At 44.4% G+C, this 18,915-nt stretch overlaps 1 protein-coding gene across 2 annotated transcripts in view; it reads left to right on the top strand.

Moving 5' to 3' along the window:
• Positions 1-18,915, top strand: part of ABCA12 (ATP binding cassette subfamily A member 12) — a 107,359-nt gene that overhangs the window by 26,962 nt on the left and 61,482 nt on the right. For both annotated transcript variants that reach the window (XM_085585491.1, XM_077785195.2), the window contains exons 4-9: positions 69-162; positions 12,036-12,183; positions 14,447-14,535; positions 16,062-16,171; positions 16,880-17,065; positions 17,901-18,079. In XM_085585491.1, coding sequence (XP_085441617.1) covers positions 69-162; positions 12,036-12,183; positions 14,447-14,535; positions 16,062-16,171; positions 16,880-17,065; positions 17,901-18,079 — 806 coding nt within the window. The remainder of the gene's footprint in view (positions 1-68; positions 163-12,035; positions 12,184-14,446; positions 14,536-16,061; positions 16,172-16,879; positions 17,066-17,900; positions 18,080-18,915) is intronic.

The raw sequence follows: 18,915 nt of genomic DNA, 5'->3' as shown, positions 1-18,915 counted from the left end.
TCCAGACAGGCTCTGGGTAACATCAATGTGACAAACGTAACCGATATATTTTCATTGCTGTTTTATAGGTATGGTCGTTTGTTTTAATTTCCTGGCCTGTGGTTGTTTTCATAATCTTGGCCATTATCCGTCTCAAATTCCCTCCAGAACCGCAGCAAAACTGTAAGTAACTGGTTTGTTTTTATGTCTGTGGGGTTTAGTTCTCATTTCAGTGACTGATGTGTTTATTTGATGGCTTTTGTTACTTTTACAAATTTGGCTCCGTGTAGTTTCCAGTGGAGATTTCCTGGGATGCATCATGCTGTAAATAAAATATGTGTGCTCCTCTGAGGTTGTTTTTGCTCATGTTTTGTTTTTTTTTTTTCCAAATTAGCTTTATAATTAGAAAACAACCTTAAAGAACTGTCTCATCAAGATTTATTCAGATACTGCTCTGTAGACAGCAATATAAATTTCCAGGATAAACTGAAGAAGAGGGCAGCTGAGGGAGAGCTTACTCAGTAAAATGAGTGAGGGCAGAGGCTGCAAGTGTGATTATGCAGGTGAGGTGGCAAACATAAGATTGGTCAACATGAAAGGTTTTACCTTGTGCATGTCACAGGCAAAATGTGCACATTGAAGTATCTCACTGCTGAGGCTCAGTTTAAGAGTGATAACTTGCTTGGCTCCTGGGACCTGATGGTGTATGTGAGCCCCTTGTAATAAAAATAGCAGCTCCTTGGGTGGGTCAGTAGTTGTTGGGGGTCAAATGGGTGAAAGTTTGCACAAGCTGGTTCTCACTTGCAAGCCTTGCTCCTTGGGTCAGGAAGTGTCCATCTCAGAGCAGGGATGCACTTGGGTCTGCTCTAAAGCACTTCTGCTGATTAGTGAGTCCTTACCACCATCAGAAGCATGCCCCAGCCATGAACACATTTGTTCATGAATTTATAGAGTAAAGCAGAGCAAGGAATTAATCCAATTAGGAGTTTTTTTTATCTTTCACAGTGTTAGTTTTGAGTTGAATCAAATGATAGAGCCATAGAATGGTTTGGCTTGGAAGGGACCTTAAGGATTTTCAACAGCTGGTTGATAGCAGAGACACCACCATGGATGACCCACATGGGGCTGTCATGGGCCTGCAGGAGCAAAGGCCTGGCATGGGCAAGGCTGGGGGTTTGTATCTGGGGCAGGGAGACTGATGCAGGAGGAGAGGAGACAGTGCCTGGCAGCAGAGGAGACAAGCACTTGGCTCCCAAAGTTTGTAGCTATCCCTGTGTGAGATGTGGCTGGGAGGGATGTGCCTATGAACACTGGGAATGTTCACCCTGCTGAGTGACAGTTGTGAGTCTCTAGTTAGAAACTCCTCACTCCTGTGAGGTGTGAGAAAGGACCACACTGTGGCAAGTATCAGACATGAAATTAGGATAGTCCTTGTTGCAGAGAGCTCACAGCCTAATCCCACTGCAGCACTGTGCACCTCCCTCCATAGGCAGGGATGGAGCGCCAGAGCAAATTCTTCCTGAAAGTATCATAGGAATTCTTTAATGGGAAAAGACATTCTTGATGTGTTGGGATAATTTTTTTAACCCCAAACCTACCTGCTGTCAGCCAAAGACCTCTTTAGGCATGTTATATATTCCAAGTTCTCCCGAATTCCCTTGAGCCAGTTGGAGCAGGCAAGACAGGACACGTTGTACTTTGTGAAAACCCTGGATTTTGCCAAGTGTGGAAATGTCAGGCCTCCCACACTGCCCCACCAGTTGTGCTTCCTGTCCCCAATAAATCAGATAGGTTAGATGTCAAGGGAGCCATCTGGATGGGGAAATATTTATTCTTTTATTTGACAGGGTTATTCATTTGAACCTATATTTATTTGGAGCATTTTTGCTCTGGATGATCAGGTCCCTGCCTTAATGAATTAACAGAAATAATCTTATGAACTGCAAGTAGCACCATCAGTTGTGCTTTGCAGGAAAGGGGAAAGTTGGGCAGCATCTTTGGATGAGTTCCTTTTCCTTCTGTAGATTAATTTTATTTTAGTACAAGTCTCAGTAAGTATGTGAGTAGGTGTCTGTCTCAGAAGTGGATGATAGGAACTCTCTATTGCAAGAGAGGTTTTTTGCTGGAAAATAAAGGTTTTGGTGTATTGTTGTGATCCAGATGTTCAGAGACCATCTAAGTATCCCAAAAGAATAGAGAAGGATGCTAACCAGAGCATCAAAAAGCCGGTTTCTGCTGCTATTATAGTTAAATAAGGACAGTTGCTTGACAATTAATTTTTTTTTTTTTTTGACAACTGGAAAAAATGTATCAAACTTTTTGCTTGAAAAGCAAAAGATAAATCACTTGGGAACTTTCCTTTCTGATAGAAAAGCAGGTGGGGGTGGACACATCTAGGAAAACTATTACAGGAGGGGATTTTATTCATTTTATTCATAAAATTCACCTTATGCTGAGTTCCAGTGCCTGCCTTAAGACAGAATCATTAAGTAGTGACAAGAAGCTGTTTCCATTTCTGCTGTCAAGAGATTATTGCAGGTAGACAAAAGTGAGGAAGCACAGAATCAATGGTACAGAGATGGAATAAGCTACTCAGATGCTGAGGTTTGGAGCCTTAGAGATAACCCCACAGAAAATCCCACTCTGCAAGCTTTATCTCGTGTATTCAGGGCCAGAGAAATATCATTAAATCTGGTTGGTTTTTTTTTTTCACTTAAAACAGCTCTAATTTGAGACAGTAATTTCTTCTGAAGGGCAGCTAATACACATTGAATAGATGGAGGATTATGTAGAGAAATTACCTGGCAAATATCAGTCAAGGGTGAACAAATGGCAAGGGTTTCCTGCAGGAGCAAGTTGCTTGTCCTGAATTATATTGTGTAGCAACTTAATGCAAAGGGAGCTTGTGCCAGGGTGAGCTTCAGAGGGAAATGACATGCCAAATAAATGTCATCATTCAAGGGATGCTCATAGGAGAACTAAGAACTGAGGAAAACAAGGAGCTGAAGTCTGATAAATAATTTTCTTCACAGCTAAAGCATCTTGTATCTAGGAGGTAAAAAAAAACAAAACCCTATCTCTCTTCTTTATTCAGGGATTCTGTTTGATGATGTGTTTCCAGGTCAGCAGAGATGGTTGTCAGGAGAAATGAAAAAGAGATTTCACTGTCTGCATATCCAGTTTCTGTGATGATCCCAGAGTCTTACAAACAAAATCCCCATTCAACTTACTATTCACATTGCAGTTGTGACTTCTGACCTTTTTATTTCAGCCTTTGTCTTTGCTAGGAGACATTGGAATGTGTATGTGTTGAATAGGAAACCCTGGACTGGAAGGCTGCAGGTGAAAGCCACTAGGTTTGATGGTATCATCCAGACTTTTGTGCCTGTATCACCTGTTTTCTGGAGCAGGGACACAAGTCCCTTTCCATCCTACAGGCTTTAGCAAGGTATGGGAGTTGTGCAGGAGATACAATCTGTCCCTCAGGGCTCAGCCCACTCAGTCTGCAGAGGAGCCCAATTACGCTCTTGCTTTAAGGAGCTGTCACACCCTGTCACACCCTCCTCGCCCCATTTCTTCCTTTCCTGCTGGCCTCCTCTCCCCTGCTGTCAGATGAACCTCATCAGTATTCCCGGTAGGAGCTCTCTTGGGTGTGGTTACCCCTGCCCTCGCTCGGAACCCTGCTCAGCTGGGCTGTGGGGTCCCAGGATGTGGGACAATCCTCACCCCTGTTAGACCCTGGGTCTGCTCCTGCGGCACTCCCAGGGACAGCTGGGCTGTGAAACCTGTGCCTCATTCACAGACAGTTCTTCTTCATGGAAAGTAGCTGTGCTCTTGGGTCTGCTCTTAAATCCACCAAATTCTGCCAGGGAATTTGTTGGCAGAACTTTTCCCAATGAGGCAGTTTCTACCATTCACCTCTGCCCAGAATTCCCCCTAGATTTCCCCAGCAAGGGTACATTGCATTCACTCAGAGATGTTTGTCAGAGAGAGACTCAGCAGCAGAGTCGTCCACCAGGCTGCTCTTTGCAGCCAGTGTTCTGGGGAATATCGTGAGAATTGGTCAGTACCAGCACAGCTGTTTGGGTCTAGCTTAGGCCAGAGCTGTGTGGCACAACAGTGTGTAGGAACAGATACTCTGCCCTCACTCTTGGCTCCAGTGCTCCTGGGGGAAGGAAGGCCAGGGATAGGCTCTGTCTCTGAGATATATCCATTGAATCTTGATGTGATGGGTAGCTGGGATTTGAACAGCTCCAGAACTGGCTGAAAAAATCAGTACAGGCCCCTGAGCAGAGCTCTCCGATGCATTAGAAGATATTTCACCTGGAGGTGAGAGAACTCTGAAAATATGCTGTACTTTATAGGAATTTGCCTCTTAGTTGGAGGCACCTGTGTTCATCTCTTTTCCCAGTAATGTGGAAGAATTAATAGGTTCCCATGCTAATTACAGGGAGTTGGGATGATGGCTCAGCTGCACAGGCCACTCCATTCATTTGGATAAGTCACGGATATTTATGCAAGTCATAATCCACCCCCAGGGTTCAGCCTGTTCTGCACACAGACAAGCACACATCAGACTTTAGGCTCTCCTTCACCACTTGCCTGTGGTGGAGCAGCCCCACTCCTTGTGTTCCTTTATACTGCTTCATTTTCCTCCCCTTCTTTTCTGCCAGGCTTCCCCCTTTTTCAACACATCAGATTCTTGCCTGTGCCCATCTGCAGTGATTTGGGAAATGCCCCACCGAGTCTCTGGCTTCAGTGTGAATGTTTTGTTTCATTCTGTTGTGCTAGGGAGCAGACTGCCATATAACCTTCTGTTTCATTAAACCAGAGCTGAAGGAGGTATGGGTTATATTAATTAACCCCACATTTGCTGAATAGACATACACACTGATCTCCTTACACTGATCTCCAGCCATACAGTTCCTTGTTTTCCCCTTGGCTTGGAGATCAATTAGCTTAAAGAGGGCACTGTGATGTTTGTAATGCCTCCCTTGTCATAAATCTCCACACTTCCCTTTCTTTCTGCAGACTCTTCTGCCTTCTGGGGTGTGACTGAAGGATGTTCAGAGTTGGAGATGGGAACTCCTGACTTACCACTGTGATTTTTCCTTCCCCATTGAAGCAGGGCCTTGGGGCGGTCACTTAATTCTAATTGACTTCCTGAAACATCTCAGTCCAGGGATCTAAACATCTCAGTCCAAGGATCTAAAAGGGCAGAGGTATTTTTCCAAAGGTGCTGAGCAGCTTGGCTTAGACTGAAATTAGCAGTTGTTGATGTGTGTGTTTCTGGAAAGGAGGTCACTTTTGTTTAAAGAATCCAAACTTGGGCTCTGGAGGCACTCAGCATTGAAAGATGTTGGTTGTGTAAACACAGTTTTTGTGCAGGTGTTTTTGCAAGAGTCTAGATATGGATTTAAGCTTTTAGGTTCCAGTTTCTTGCTGGGAAATGTCCTGACTCTCTTCTTAAGTCCTGTTTGGGTAGTCCCCTGCTGCTCATACCAACAAGATCAACCTGGCTGCGTTACAAGACCTGGTTAGCCTTGTCTGCCTTAAATATTGCTTTGAAAGAGCCCTCTAGGAAAGGGGCTTGTGTGCAGTTACTGCTTTCTCCTGGTGTGTTTGTGGAGCAGGCAGTGGAGCATCCCTTCTTAGCACTGTCAACCTCCTCAGCTCTGCCCCATGGTGCAGACAGCAGCTCTGTCTTTTCCCCACCTTGCCCTGAGTTTGCAATACCTCTTCAAAGGGTTCCACGTTCCACCTCCTCTCCTTTGTTCCTGTCTTTGGTTTGGAGGTTCTTTCTCCTCCTTTTACACCTGCTGCTCTTTGGCTCCTTTGTGATTTTTATGCTCTCTGCTCTTTGTTCTCCCTGATCCACGAACCCAATGTGATCAGACCGCAGTGCTGATTTTTAATTTATTAAATAAGGAGGTGGAAGTGGAAGGTCTGTGGGCGAGCAAAACCAGCTTGCCCAGTCTTAATAAGCATGGAAGTAGATTCTGTCTGCTCTGGGCTGGTCTTATTGCAGAGCCTGAAGTGCTTGGGGGAAGAATTGGGCAACAAAATGAAATGCTTCTTCCGTGGAGGCCACAGAGGGAGGAGTGGCTGTGAGTTGTCTGCTGCTTTGACTGAAGTGTCCTAGGCAGGCAGCTGAGGACATAATGAGAAAATAAGGATCTTGTTGCTGTAAAGATAAAAATATACAAGCTTTTAAATCTCACCCAGCCACATTGGGTATCCGGGGGGTTTGGATGGATTTATCTGGGGTCCTGCTGTGCTTTCATTTCAAACATCAGGAGATGCAAAAGGAGGCTGTAGTGAGGTGGGGATCAGTCTGTTCTGCCATGTCTCAAGTGAAAAGATGACAGGAAACAGCCTTGAATTATGCTAGGGGAGGGTCAGATTAGATGTTAGGAAAAAAAATGCACTGAAATGTCACAGCAATAGAAGTGCTAGGGCAATTAAATACACTCTTTTAATAGGTAAGGCGTAAGCCAGCTGGATATTCATGTATAAAAAGTGCCCTGCTTAAAAATTAATCTCATCCCATAGATTTGGTGATTTGGTTTAGTTTTTAGAGAGAGATTCAAAGTCCTAGCATTAGCATAAAGCTTTGTACAAAAAAAAAAAAAAATAGGCAACTTAACTTGTTACTGATAAATAGATGTGAACAAAGCTGGAAATGGACAGTTGCATGTGGTTGAAGGGAAGCAGGATCTTTGTCATGTCGTGAAACAGGCACTTTTATCTTTTTGGCTGTTGAAAAAGCAGAAATTAAAATTTAAAGTGATGCTATGTGATAATGAGAAAGACTAGAAGGGAACTCAGAAGGTTATGTGTACACAAACACAGCCAAACATTTGGCATAGAAAGTTGGGAGGAGGTGACCAGAGCAGAAAATATTCTCACTAGAAGTTTTTGTGACTCTTGAGATAAATGTGGATCACAGGTGATAAACAGTTTGGGATCTTTTTCTGCTCTGGGTTAGACCCCCACTGCTCAGGGGTGATTTTAAGAGAGCTTGCAGGAACACAGCACAGAGTGTTCCCTCCACTGCAAAAATCTTGAAAGGTTTAAGATTTCTTCAGCCAGAAGCTGAAGGGGTTTGAGCCATGTGATCATTTAAGTAGCTGCTGACAAATCTATTTTTGTGAATTGTCTAATTCTTTCGAAATCAATGTCTGCTTTGTCCTGTTGCACTAAGTTCTACAACATTTTGGTATTTGTTACAAAAATGTGGTTTTGGTCCTTTTTGCTGGCTATGTCCTGATCTCACTGTGCTTTGCTGTCCCTGTGTTGTGAGGAGTGATCATTTTTTCACCCTTTTACTCACTGATTCCTTACTTTATTTATTTCTTTATCAAACCACTTTTTGGCCACCTTTTCCCTAGCTGAAAAGTCACAGTTATGATGTTGCCTTTTATGATTTGGCAATGATTGAGTGCATTTCCAATTAAACACAATACTTCCTAATGAAGCCATTGGCTCATTAGTGCCTCCAATTCACCAGTGGCAGAGTTGAGGTTTGGATGGATTTTTTTATGAATTATGGGAGGAATTTGGAAGGACTTAGAACTTAGGACTTAGGTAGTGTCAGAGTGTGTGAATGTTGAAGGCAAGCAAATTTTTTCATGCCCAAGTAGTGGTGATATGACTCTAAACTAGAGGTGGTAGAAACAGAAAAACTCAGCTGGGGACTGCTGTGGTCATGATGCTGTGCCTCTGATCTGCTGAATTCCTGGCTGGATCAGCAGATGGCTGGACTCAGCTATAATGCAAATGCCACAAACTTCAGTGCAGTGGAAGCAGCAAAATCAATGTGGCAATGTGAAACATGGTCCATTTAGGTTTAAACATTTGGGTCAATTTCAATTAATCTTATAGACCATAGTGAAATAGTAATTTTCATCTCTCTTGTATGACATTTAGAATCACCCTGACATTTCTCATTGGTATTATACTAAGCATCTTTACTTGAAGAAAACAAAATGTTTTGCTTGTGTTGAAGGGAAGTGTGCTGGAATTTACAACATTCAGAAAAATAGGAGAAATTAATTTTCTTCTTTTTATTCTAAATGAGAACAAATGGGGAAAAGCCAGAATTTTCAGTGGCATATGTGCATTAATTGGTATCTTATGTTTGTTATTACTGCTCTGCATGCCTTGTTTCTTTCCAGCTCTTGGAGATGTGGCTGGCCTGGTTAGATGCTGCTGAACAGGGAGAGCCAGCCCATGCAGCACTGAGCCCTTGGCCTCCTCTGCCCTTTGGGGTGCCTTTTTCCTTCAGTTTCTGAGCCTTTCTCTCAGTGGGGATAGAAAACCAAAACGCTCTGTCGGAAGACACAGTAAAAGCCTCAGCACTTGGGATTCTGCTGCTGGCAGACCCAAAGTCAGTCCTTGCTAACAGGATACACATCTAGGCTTGGATTTTGGTTGCAGAGGTGTCAGTTTGGCCAGAAATGTGAGAGGGTGATCTCTCAGCTCAGACATGTGGCAGCAGTGGGTGCAGTGATCTCTCCCCCTTGACTCATGGGCACTGGTAGTGGGACCCTTCAAGGGAAATTGTAGTTTTGGCAAATTAGGAGGTTTAAAGCTAAAGCCAATGGAGAGGTTGAAAAAAGAATTTTGTCATGTGTTGTGGATCTGCTCTAGTGTGTGATGTGGGATCATAAAGCTGGGGCTTGGATATGGCATTGCCGTAGGTTTGAGTGTGAGAAGGTGCTGCCTGTGGAAAACAAAGGGATTCCCAACAGTAGAAATACTGCAAAAGTCTCTAGTGAGAGTGCTACACTTCAGATTGGGAAACTCTCACCGTGGAAAGACTGTCCTTTACAATTTGTATCTGCAGAGCAGGTACAACTCTCCTTCTGTCACATTTGGTAGCTGGTGCTTACATTGTGCACTGATGTCACTGGTGTGCTGGATAAACCTCAGCCAAGGCAGGGACAGGTCAGTATGGAGATCTCCTGAAGCAGCTTCCTCCCTGGCCATCCCTGCAGTGGTTACAGGGCCAGCAGGGAATTCATCTGTGTGGACAGGACAGCCCATGTGGCTCTGTGGGGTCACATCTCCTCACCAAGAGCAGGGGGATGGAGGGCCGGAGCATGAGGCAGGGAAAGCATTAATCTCATGGCTCACCTTGGCATCAGTAAATTCCTTCCTTTGCAGGGCTGAGAGCCAGCGTGGGTCTAACTTACACCACATGTGTATCTGGCCCAAACATTTTGAGTTTTTCTGTGTCACAGTCTTTCTCAAAAAACTTCCTTAATTCTCTAACTGCTGTCAGAGCCCAGGCCTCTTCCAGAAGTGTCCTCCCTGGCATTGCCACTGCTCCTGTGCCAAAAGCATGGTGGGGTAAACTTGTTCGTGCCTGCAGTGACTCAGGGATGGATCAGGCCCCATGGCTGCATCCAGCTGCCAGCAAACTGCTCAGCATCTACTGAGAGCTGGCAGAGCCTCAGCAAGTGCCTCAACCTCATGGGCCAAGGATGTCTTCACAGGCATTATGCCACCACCATGAGTGGCAGCACTTCCAAACTTCAGGTCACAAATTCCTGGCTCTTTATATTTGGGGCTGCTGTTTCAAAAGAGGAAGAAGAACTGATACCATCACTGTGTTCTGACACTGATCACTTCACTTGTGATAGAGTAGCTGATTGTTTAATTGCCCACTTAGTTCAAAGTGTGGCACTTTTGAGTCCAATTCTAGAATTTGTTATTGCTATAGTTGTACCTCAAGGAAGAGTCTTCCTCTGATCTGATTCATCAGGATCTCTTGCTTAATCACCTCTGTAAACATCTGGCATGTCTCTGAAGAAGACCAGTGCTCCCCAGACCCATCCTCGTGTTCCCCTTTCAGCTTTACCCTGAGGAGTTACACAGCTTTAGCTGCTCCTGGCCTACTAAAAGACATGGACTTAGCTCCTGACTGTGTGGTTGTTGGTAGGTGTGGAGGGCATTGAAGGGTGGAGCTCCACACATTGTGGCTACACCCTCCATCCCAGGCCCCATGGCTTCTCACATCTTTGAAGCTTCATTTTGGTGGGGACATCGATCCAGTGAGGTCTGTGGTGTGCATTTTTGGATTGGTGTGCAAGTCAATGCCCTACGTGGGAATGAGGGTGTGGGAGATGAGAAGGAAGATGAGAGGATGCCCGTGTGTGCAGAACACTGTGCAGGGTTGTAATTGGTGATCCCAAAGGGCAGACATGGCAGGGATATTCACACAAGGATGCTTCCAGATTAAAGTACCATGCTCTAAAATTTCCCTCATGGGCAGCAAATTAATTACCCTACAACACCTTTAGAATGATTGTTGCTTGGTCCTGTGGCCCCAACACCAGAAGTTCTGCCTGTAGGGATAAGGGAGCTCTTTTGCTACCCTTGGTGCTCTGAGGTTGCTGAGAGCTGGTTCAGCCAGCTCTGTAACTCCTGAAGGAGGGAAGGTGTAATTCCTGAGGTGGCTTGAGGGATGCAGGGAGTCCTGGGAGAAGCTTCCCACAGCAGGGAGCCTTCTCCTCTGGCAGGTATACATGTACTTTAATTTTCTCTTATACTCCTAATTCTCCACTGAGGTGTAGAAGAGTATCACACCACCATCAAAGTTGGTGCCTATACCTCTGCAGGTCTCAGGGGCCTCTGTACTGGTTGCTGTTTTGCCCAAAGCAATGGGAACTCCTGTGCTAAACCATGAACTCATGTGTTCTGACCCAAAAGTGCAGTGATCAGCTGTGCTGAGGAAAACTTAGGAAAATCCAGTATCCATCAAGGAGACCAACAGCTATGGAATCCACCTACCCCTGCCAAGCCCTCTGGGAGCATCTGGGGTTTGACCACTGCTATAATGAATAAATGCTGTACAAATGTAGTACTGTGTCCTTGTTGGAGGGGTGAGAGATAAACCTGTGCCTGGGTGAGAGTCTCAGGTCATCTTTGAAGACTAGAGAACAAGGTAATCAATTACCACAAGCCTGCCCGCAGGCCTTCAGCAAATCTGGCTCCTTGCCATAGCAGAAATAATAGCAAAGTCCTTTGCCAGGTAATTTTCCAAATGATTGTTTTAAATAATATGTTGCCATGATCCAGCAAAAGAGTTTGGAGATTTATGAGAGCATTTGTCTCTGAGAGGAAGAGCAGCCGTGAACTCTGCGGGCTGGCAGCGAGCAGCACGGGGCAAGTGGCACATAAAACACTCGAGTGTCTCATTGCTCAGGTCCACTCTGTGTCTGGAGAAATGGGAGACAGGGACACAGATCTCATCGCTCAGCACTGGCTGCCAGCATCCCAGGTCACCAGGCAGATGGTGCTGGAGCTGCTCTGAGCTGGGAGGATGCACAGTGGGTGGTGGTGATGGATTGCTCCTCTGCCTTCTCAGGGCAGCTCTGCTCAAAAAGCAAAGGTGTTTGTTGGTCCTGGATCCATTGCCCCTTCCTGCGGTAAAAGCTGAGAAAAAGCCCTGTTTTAACAGCCTGGCTTGGAAATAAAGATTGTGGCATTGTGTAGAAACCAATCCAACAAGTCTTGGAGAACATGTTCTCATGGGTGCTTACTCTGGCCATGTGCCTGCTTTCACTTTACTTTTTTTTAAGGCAGAATTAGAATATCTTAGTCTAAGGGGTTTTTTGTCATTTCTTTCCTTTTGTTGGATTTTGGAGTGAAGGGGGGAAATGTGCAGTGCTTCAGGACTGACAGTATGACTATCCTATGAACAAATAGTTTGGCTCTTCTTCCTATTAACTGGGACCCTGAGCAACTGGGTCTAGTGGGAGGTGTCCCTGCCCATGGCAGGACCATTGGAAGTGGACAGCCTTCAAGGTTTCTTCCAAGCCAAACCATTCTATGTGATGTGATGATTTTGTCAGTGTTGAGGAGGTGCTTGTAGTGGGATTTGTCAGATGATACTGCCAGGGTGGAGTCAGTGAAAGGAGCCTCTGTGAAGCTAAGAATGTGTCCTGTTGTTTAAGAAGGGGAAATAGCACATCCTGACAGAAACATGTGGCCAAAATGTGCATGTCCTCATCATCATAATGGCATTTTCTCTCTCTTTCTCCCTCCAGGTTACCTTGCACCCCGAAACCTTCCCAGTGCAGGCTTCTTCCCATTCCTGCAAACAGTGCTGTGTGATTCCGATGCCAGGTGTAAAGGCACACCATACACACCAGAAGATCTGCTGCCAAGACTTAATGACATCTCATCCCTCAGACTGTAAGGGAATCTGAATATTTCCAGGTGTTAGGAGCTGTAAAACAAAGCCTGTTTTGAGGGGGAGGGAGCATCCGTGCATGTCTGTGTGTATGTACAAATTTGTCCACAAAAGATATACCTCAACTACCTGTTCTAACAGATGTCTGATGCTTAGAAAAGAGAATATCAGCTGCACTGGACACTTCAGAAATAATAAAATTAGGGACAGCTCTCAGGAACTGTCCCTAACTGTCCCTAACTGTCCACTGATTCAGGCTTGAATTTTCTACTGAAGGGAATTTTGCTCCCTGAGAAAAACTCTTCAGCTCACCCACATCATAGCAAAGGAACGTGTTTTTGCACAACTGTGGGTCAGGTCAGTGATAAGACTTGCCCACAGAGCAGCCCAGAATGTTGACCTGCCACTGAGAGGGACCAGTTCAGGATGTTTTGGCTGAAAGTTTGGATGTTAGTTCTGGAGCAACTGCTCTTTGAGCAGGTACTCCAAGTGCCAGCCAGAATGGGTGTCCTCTCTGTAAGCCATCAGACATGTTGGGAAACACATGAAAATGCAGAAACAATTTTTGCCCACGCAAGCACAGAGATTTGCAGCATGGAGCTGGCTGGGCATGTTTTGTTGGAATGTCCATTTGCTGAAATGTAAATGTTCAGTGGGACCATTTCAATTCTCCATGTTCCAGCTGAAGTCAACTAGCATTTGCTTTGAGGCATGCCAGCCAGGGTAGTTTCTACATCTTGGCTGCCCAGTTCTGACAGACCCGTGGGGAACATGCCACACAGAGCCTGGCTGGTTCATGGAGAGCTAAAAATCTGAGCATCTCACAATGGCCCTGGTTACTCATGTTTGCTTTCAGGTGAGAAGCTGCTCCATAATCAGAGTCTCAAAATCCCCCTTGGCCACAACTTGAGAGTATGAAGAGCTGGAGTAGGCCCCACCAGAGAGCACATCTGGCAGTCTTGGGGTTGGTGGCTCCTTAAGGATCCTCCTTAGTGCAGAGGGAATCATTTCTCAGGTGAATTCAGTGGTCAGAATCTCTCCATGAATGGGAAGGATGACTAAGGATGTGGCAACTGAAGTTGCACAAGGTGAATCCTAATCAAGTTCAAGGCCATGCAGCAGAAGAGAGGAGGGAAGGCAAAGCCACCTGGAGATTGGATGCCTGGATTCACAGCTCTGTTCCTTAGTGTCATTGTTTTTCCCTAGAATGTTAAACAATGGTTCATTTAGGGTATTGAAATTAAGAAATAGGAGCTTCTAGTGCCAAAGCTGGAGGTCTTCCATGGGTTTGAATAGCTACAAATCCTCCTTACTTTCTGCTTTTGGTTTCTGAAAAGCTGTTTAGGAAATAAGTGGGTTTTCCTGCCAAATGAAAACCAAAGGATTTGTCCAAATTTTATATCAAGCATCTTGACCACTCTTGATGCTTGAGGCTGTCTGTGGGAATTATCATTATAGATATGTGGTCATACCACCCCTTGCATGGTCAGTGTCAGCCTTGGTGTGTTCTACAAGGAAAATCACCAACTATTAAGCAGCCACAGCAAAACTAGCAGGATGCAGCAGAATCTAAAACCTCAGGAAAAGGTTCCTTGGGAAGGGGAAGGCTCCAGATGAATAGGTGCAGCTCTGCCTCAGGGGTGCAGGTTCCCCATTGGTGAGTTTGTCACAAAGTGTTTGAGCTGTGGCCCTTCACTACCTGGTTATACTGTTTTGTAATATTCAGCTAATCCAGGTTGTTTTTCTTTCTCCTCTCCCATTGTGCAACTCACTGAAGCTCTTGTTAAGCTGTTTTATAACTTGTCCTAAAACTATGTATAACCAGAGGTCAGCAGAGAAAATGAGCAAGGTTCTCTCCTTTATTCTGTTCCTTAGAGTCATTTATCAAGGTGTGCATGGTAAGATTGCTTGAAATTTCTCTTAATAAAAGGGAACCAAGTCTAAAAATCAAGCTCAGCAACCTTTTCTCCTTTAGTGGAATGTATGGGAAGGATGAGTAAGGTCCTGTTGTCTGGAAGGATTTCTTGGTAAGGCCATGCACTTTATAGCCATGGAGTTCTGTACTTTTGCTTCCCCAAAATATGTGCCAGGCCTCCAGAAGGAACCAGGCTTTTTCATAACCCAGATTTCAACACACCTGCCATGAAATCCAGCCATTGACACATTCTGAGTTAAAGCAGTAAGTTAATTAGAAGAAATTCTGGCAATTGTTACAGGTGTCTCTTATTTTTTTCCTTTTTTCTTCTTTTCTTTTTTTTCCCCCAGCAAGCGCAGGAGCTCATCCAGTGTAGCCAAGGACAGGCAGCCATCACCATGGAGTGCAGAGGTTCCTGAAAGCAGGAATGCTTCACTGGGTAGGTTACTCACTGCTCTAGGAAATTCTGCACTTTGAAAGCAGATCTTTTGAAGATCTCTGGACAGAGCTGCAATTCTTAGAGCACTGCTGAAATTATTTATGTGTTTCATAGAGGCACGTGACCATGGCCATGACATTTGTGTAAATTCTTGGGAACAAGTACAAGTAGCTGTAGAGAAGACTTTGGAATTTGGCCAAGAAACCAGGATTAAATGGTTGTGTTTCACAGGAGCAATGCAAGATCACAGATTGATTGGACATTAATTAGAGACCTGGCTATTTATGGAATGTTGCCCTTTTACTACCTACAAATTCTCCATAAACAACTTATGATTTTTTTTTCAAAAGGGTTTTTATCCACAGTTATCCAGCAAATAAGTTGTCTTCTGTGCCAGAGTGGATATTTATTGTTGGTGATTGAGGCTTCTGGGTCTCTGACCACTCTGCTTGTCAGAGAGCCGAGTCCTCGAAAGCCGGATAGCGTAATGAAATCTTCCTCTATGAAGGCGGGACGGCTCACAGGCGGCTTTTTTCCAGGAGCGTTTATTGAGGAACAGCAATTCAGGGAGCGAAGGGAAAACAACCACTCCGGGAGGGAGCTCGCTCTGAGAGCCTCGAACAGGGGGCGGAATCGGGATTATAACGGGGACAAGAGAGGGAGGGTCCAGGCATGAAGCGTTCAGTGAGGGAAGGCTTCGGGGGCAGAGTCAGGGTCGAGTGGCAGGGTTATAACCAATGAGGGTAAAGGGAAAGAGCGGTTTCAGGGAAGGAACCAATGGAGGTATAAAGAACAAAGAATTTTCTAGCACCAAGGGATGACAGACATACTGATTGATAACAGGGGAGGCAGGGAACTACACACCTGTCACCTCCCAGGGTAATTCGGGGGGACAGTTTCCCAAGTCCCCTCCCACAGGTGATGTTCTCCTCTGATGTGATTCTCTTTCCTGAAGGAACTTCAGTCTGAAAGTTTCCATAAAATCATTACAATTATTATTTATTGATGGCAATGGCTGGTACAATCTGCAAGCCATCATGATAGATAGTCCTTTCTGCAGGGAGCTCACGATGAAATGAATGATTACAGATTTGCATTTTCCTGTTCTGCTCCAGCCATTCACTGTTCCAATTAGCATTCCTGCCAGCACCCTCCGTGGTGCACAGACAGAAAAATGCAGAATGCAAAAGGGACCAAGTGCAGAGGCGTGGGGAGGGGAAAAGTAAATCAATGAACAGTTATGGGATCTATTGACTCTTGCTAATGGTCAGGGGGGAAATCAGTTCTACATTTTATTTTTTAAAAAAAATTAAATTATAGGTCATTGCCCCATATAAAAAATTACAGTGTCATCCAGAATTTAATTGTATCAGAAAAAACCCTAAAGTACTTACAGGTAGCCATTGGCTGTACCTTTGGAAACAGATTGATAATGCTGTAGGTAGCTGTCCTGTGTCCTGGTTTTATGTAGCAAAGAGTTTTTAAAAGCCATAAGTAAAATACAGTATTTCAAACCGTTATTGCAGCATTTGGAGATTTGGTATCTCATGGAGAAAAAAACCTTCAGAATGTTTCATCACCATCCAACTTGACTTCCAGCACCCACACGTTCAACAAGGTCTTCAGTTTTGAGAAGGTAAGTCTGTATTTGCATAATAGCTGAGCATGAACATTTATGTATCCTCATATTTAAAGAACTAGAAACTCAAACTACCAACACACAGCTTTTGTTGCTTATGTGAATGAGCTTGATTTTGGAAACACAGTGATTGTGGGTGGATTTTTAAGCTTTGTGGCTTTTTATCCTCTAGGCAGAAACCAGGCAAACCCTGAGACATAATACCATGAAATATAAAATACAGTCACACACAAGAAATACCCTGAGATACTTAGTTCAGAACTTGTGTGAGTTAAGATGTTTGCAATATATTTTTTTTCTTATGAAATCAAAGATATGATACAGGCTTTGACATTCAAGTATTTATTTGCCCATGGATAGTCCTGCAGTGGCATCAGAGGCACTGTGTATTTATTGTATAGGTATTCAATATTTATAGAATCTATTCCTTTGTAATAGAAATTTGTTACAATGTAGTGGTCACTGCTTTTGTGGTTTGGTGTCAAGGCCTACAAACACTTTTGCACACATTTCTCTTTGTAATAGATGAGGTCTTTGAAGGGTTTTAGTGATGTTGTTCAGCTGTTAGAATTCTGTCTATGCTATGACCACAATGCTTTTCAGATGTCACTGCTATCCCTTAAAAAAAGTCTCATCACTGCATTTAGTACCATCCCATATACAGTGTTGCTTTACAGCCCCCTGAATGTGTTGTTGTTCTTTCAGAGCCAGCCCCAGTACTCCACTGCAGGGAACCTCAGGGCCCTGCTGTGCCAGGTCTTGTCGCGGTACCTGGCGCATCCCGGTGCCACGGGAGGGAGCATGGCAGCCAATATCCACCACACCTTCTGCTTCACCAACTCCTCACTTCTGGAGTCCTTTGCCCAGGAGTTCAGGACCCAGCTCTCCCAGGTGAGTGCCTGGGACCTTCCCTGGGGGCTGCAGCTGGGAGCTGTGGCAGTTCACACCCGTCAGGCAGGGTTGGGAGCTACAACACGGCCCCTCGTGGGCAGGAGTTGCTCATCTCTGTACCCAAGTGCAAGTAGGGCACAGTGAGGCTGAGTTAAATCTTGTGCATGGGGTTAGCCCAAAGACCTTCCAAGCTGAGTACATGGATTGGAAAGCCAAGGGTCATCCAGCCATCAGCTCATGGCTGCTAAGGTTTCTCACCACGCCTAGGCCTTGCTTTTTATCTTTGTTTGCCCTGCTGCAGTGGCAGGTCAGTAGAAGAGCATGAGGATGTTGTGTAAATAAGAATTTTTAAACCTTGGGAAAGCAATAAATTTATTTGTGTATTACCTCAGCAGTATAACTTCATCCAGTGACTCCTGCATCTCATCCAACAATTCATGATTAAAGCAGTACTTGTCTTTGGGAAAGTAATATAATTAAAGGAAATTAATCCTTTAAAGATAAAGCCTTTTTTTTTTTCTTTTTTTTTTTTTTTCCTTTGCCAAGGTTAGGGTTGATATTAATTTTCTTGTATTCCTAGTCTTTGGACTCTTTAGCTCATTGTGAATCGTAGGGCTTGTCTGAACAGAGAATTTATTGTACAACCTGGGGTGTGAACGTAAAACACAGTCACACTCTCAGTTATTGCCTGTCCTTTGAATGTATTGTTTGCAGACTTGCATACAAGTGCAGTGCCAGCTGAAAAACATAAAAGAACTCCCCAGCAGCAAGGCTTCTGGTTATTAAATAATTCCTTCTGGTTCTTAAATAATTTCTTACATTTTTATTTGTTAAGGTGCAGCACAACGCAGAGTACCAGGAGACCTTCGTCAATGAAATGGTCTCATTTCTGACACTCGTCTCCCAAGTGCAGAATGACACCTCCCTGTGGCACCTGCTTTTGCTGGCCCCAGATGTGTTTCAGGACAACATGCAACTGCAAGACATAATTGATTTCCTTCAGAATCCAAGCAGGTAAAACAGAGAAACTGGCAGGAGAAGCCCTGAAAGCTGGTGGGTTTGTTTACTGACCTCTAAGGACATCACCTATCCTCTTGAAAGAAGGGTGTTACCTTAAAGGCATTATTTGTTTGGGGAATGATGCAGCTCCATGCTAATGCAACTCTAAGGGTGTCTGTGGACTGTGAGCAGTGTGATGTTTTTCAGTGACTCTTGTTTCAGTCTTTCAATGGGAACTTGATATAAACTCCTGAGTTTTCTCCCGGCCTGTTTAGAGGTACTGTCATGCCCTTGTACAGATAGAAAAGCTGGTGAGTCACAGGCACTGCCTCTGGTGGAAGAAAAACCCTCCTGGCTGGATGAAGAAAGCAGCTGGCTGCTTCTTTCCAGAAAAGCACAGAGCCAAGTTCAGGTTGCTTTGGAACACCTCAAGCACTTGTAGGGGAGCCATAATGTTGTTTTTTAAAACTGATTACCCAATATACTGCTGGGTTAATCTTTCAAGACTGATCCCAAGAAAGCAGAGAAGAGAGGGAGCCTGGTTTTCTTCCATATGGGCTTAACACATCTGACTTGCAGAAGAAAGTGCCAGTTATGTATCTGCTCAGTGGTTATATGAAAAACAGAGCTGGCTTAACTGCATTATTTAACTGTACTGAAATATTTGATGCAGTTTGCACCTAAGGCAATACAAATTTCTAAAATGGGCTTAGCCTTGAAATCCGTTTCCTGGGCTGTAGTTTTGGTTAAACTCTACCTGATCTCCAGAAGATGTGAGTTACTCAAGATTAGGGGACTCTGTTCCAAATCATCTTCTGGATGTGTGACTAACTCTGCTATAAAATATTCTG

The sequence above is a fragment of the Lonchura striata genome, chromosome 7, assembly GCF_050655825.1.
Source record: "Lonchura striata isolate lonStrDom1 chromosome 7, ASM5065582v1, whole genome shotgun sequence".
Classification (NCBI taxonomy): domain Eukaryota; kingdom Metazoa; phylum Chordata; class Aves; order Passeriformes; family Estrildidae; genus Lonchura; species Lonchura striata.
This window is presented reverse-complemented; position numbering and strand designations above follow the sequence as displayed.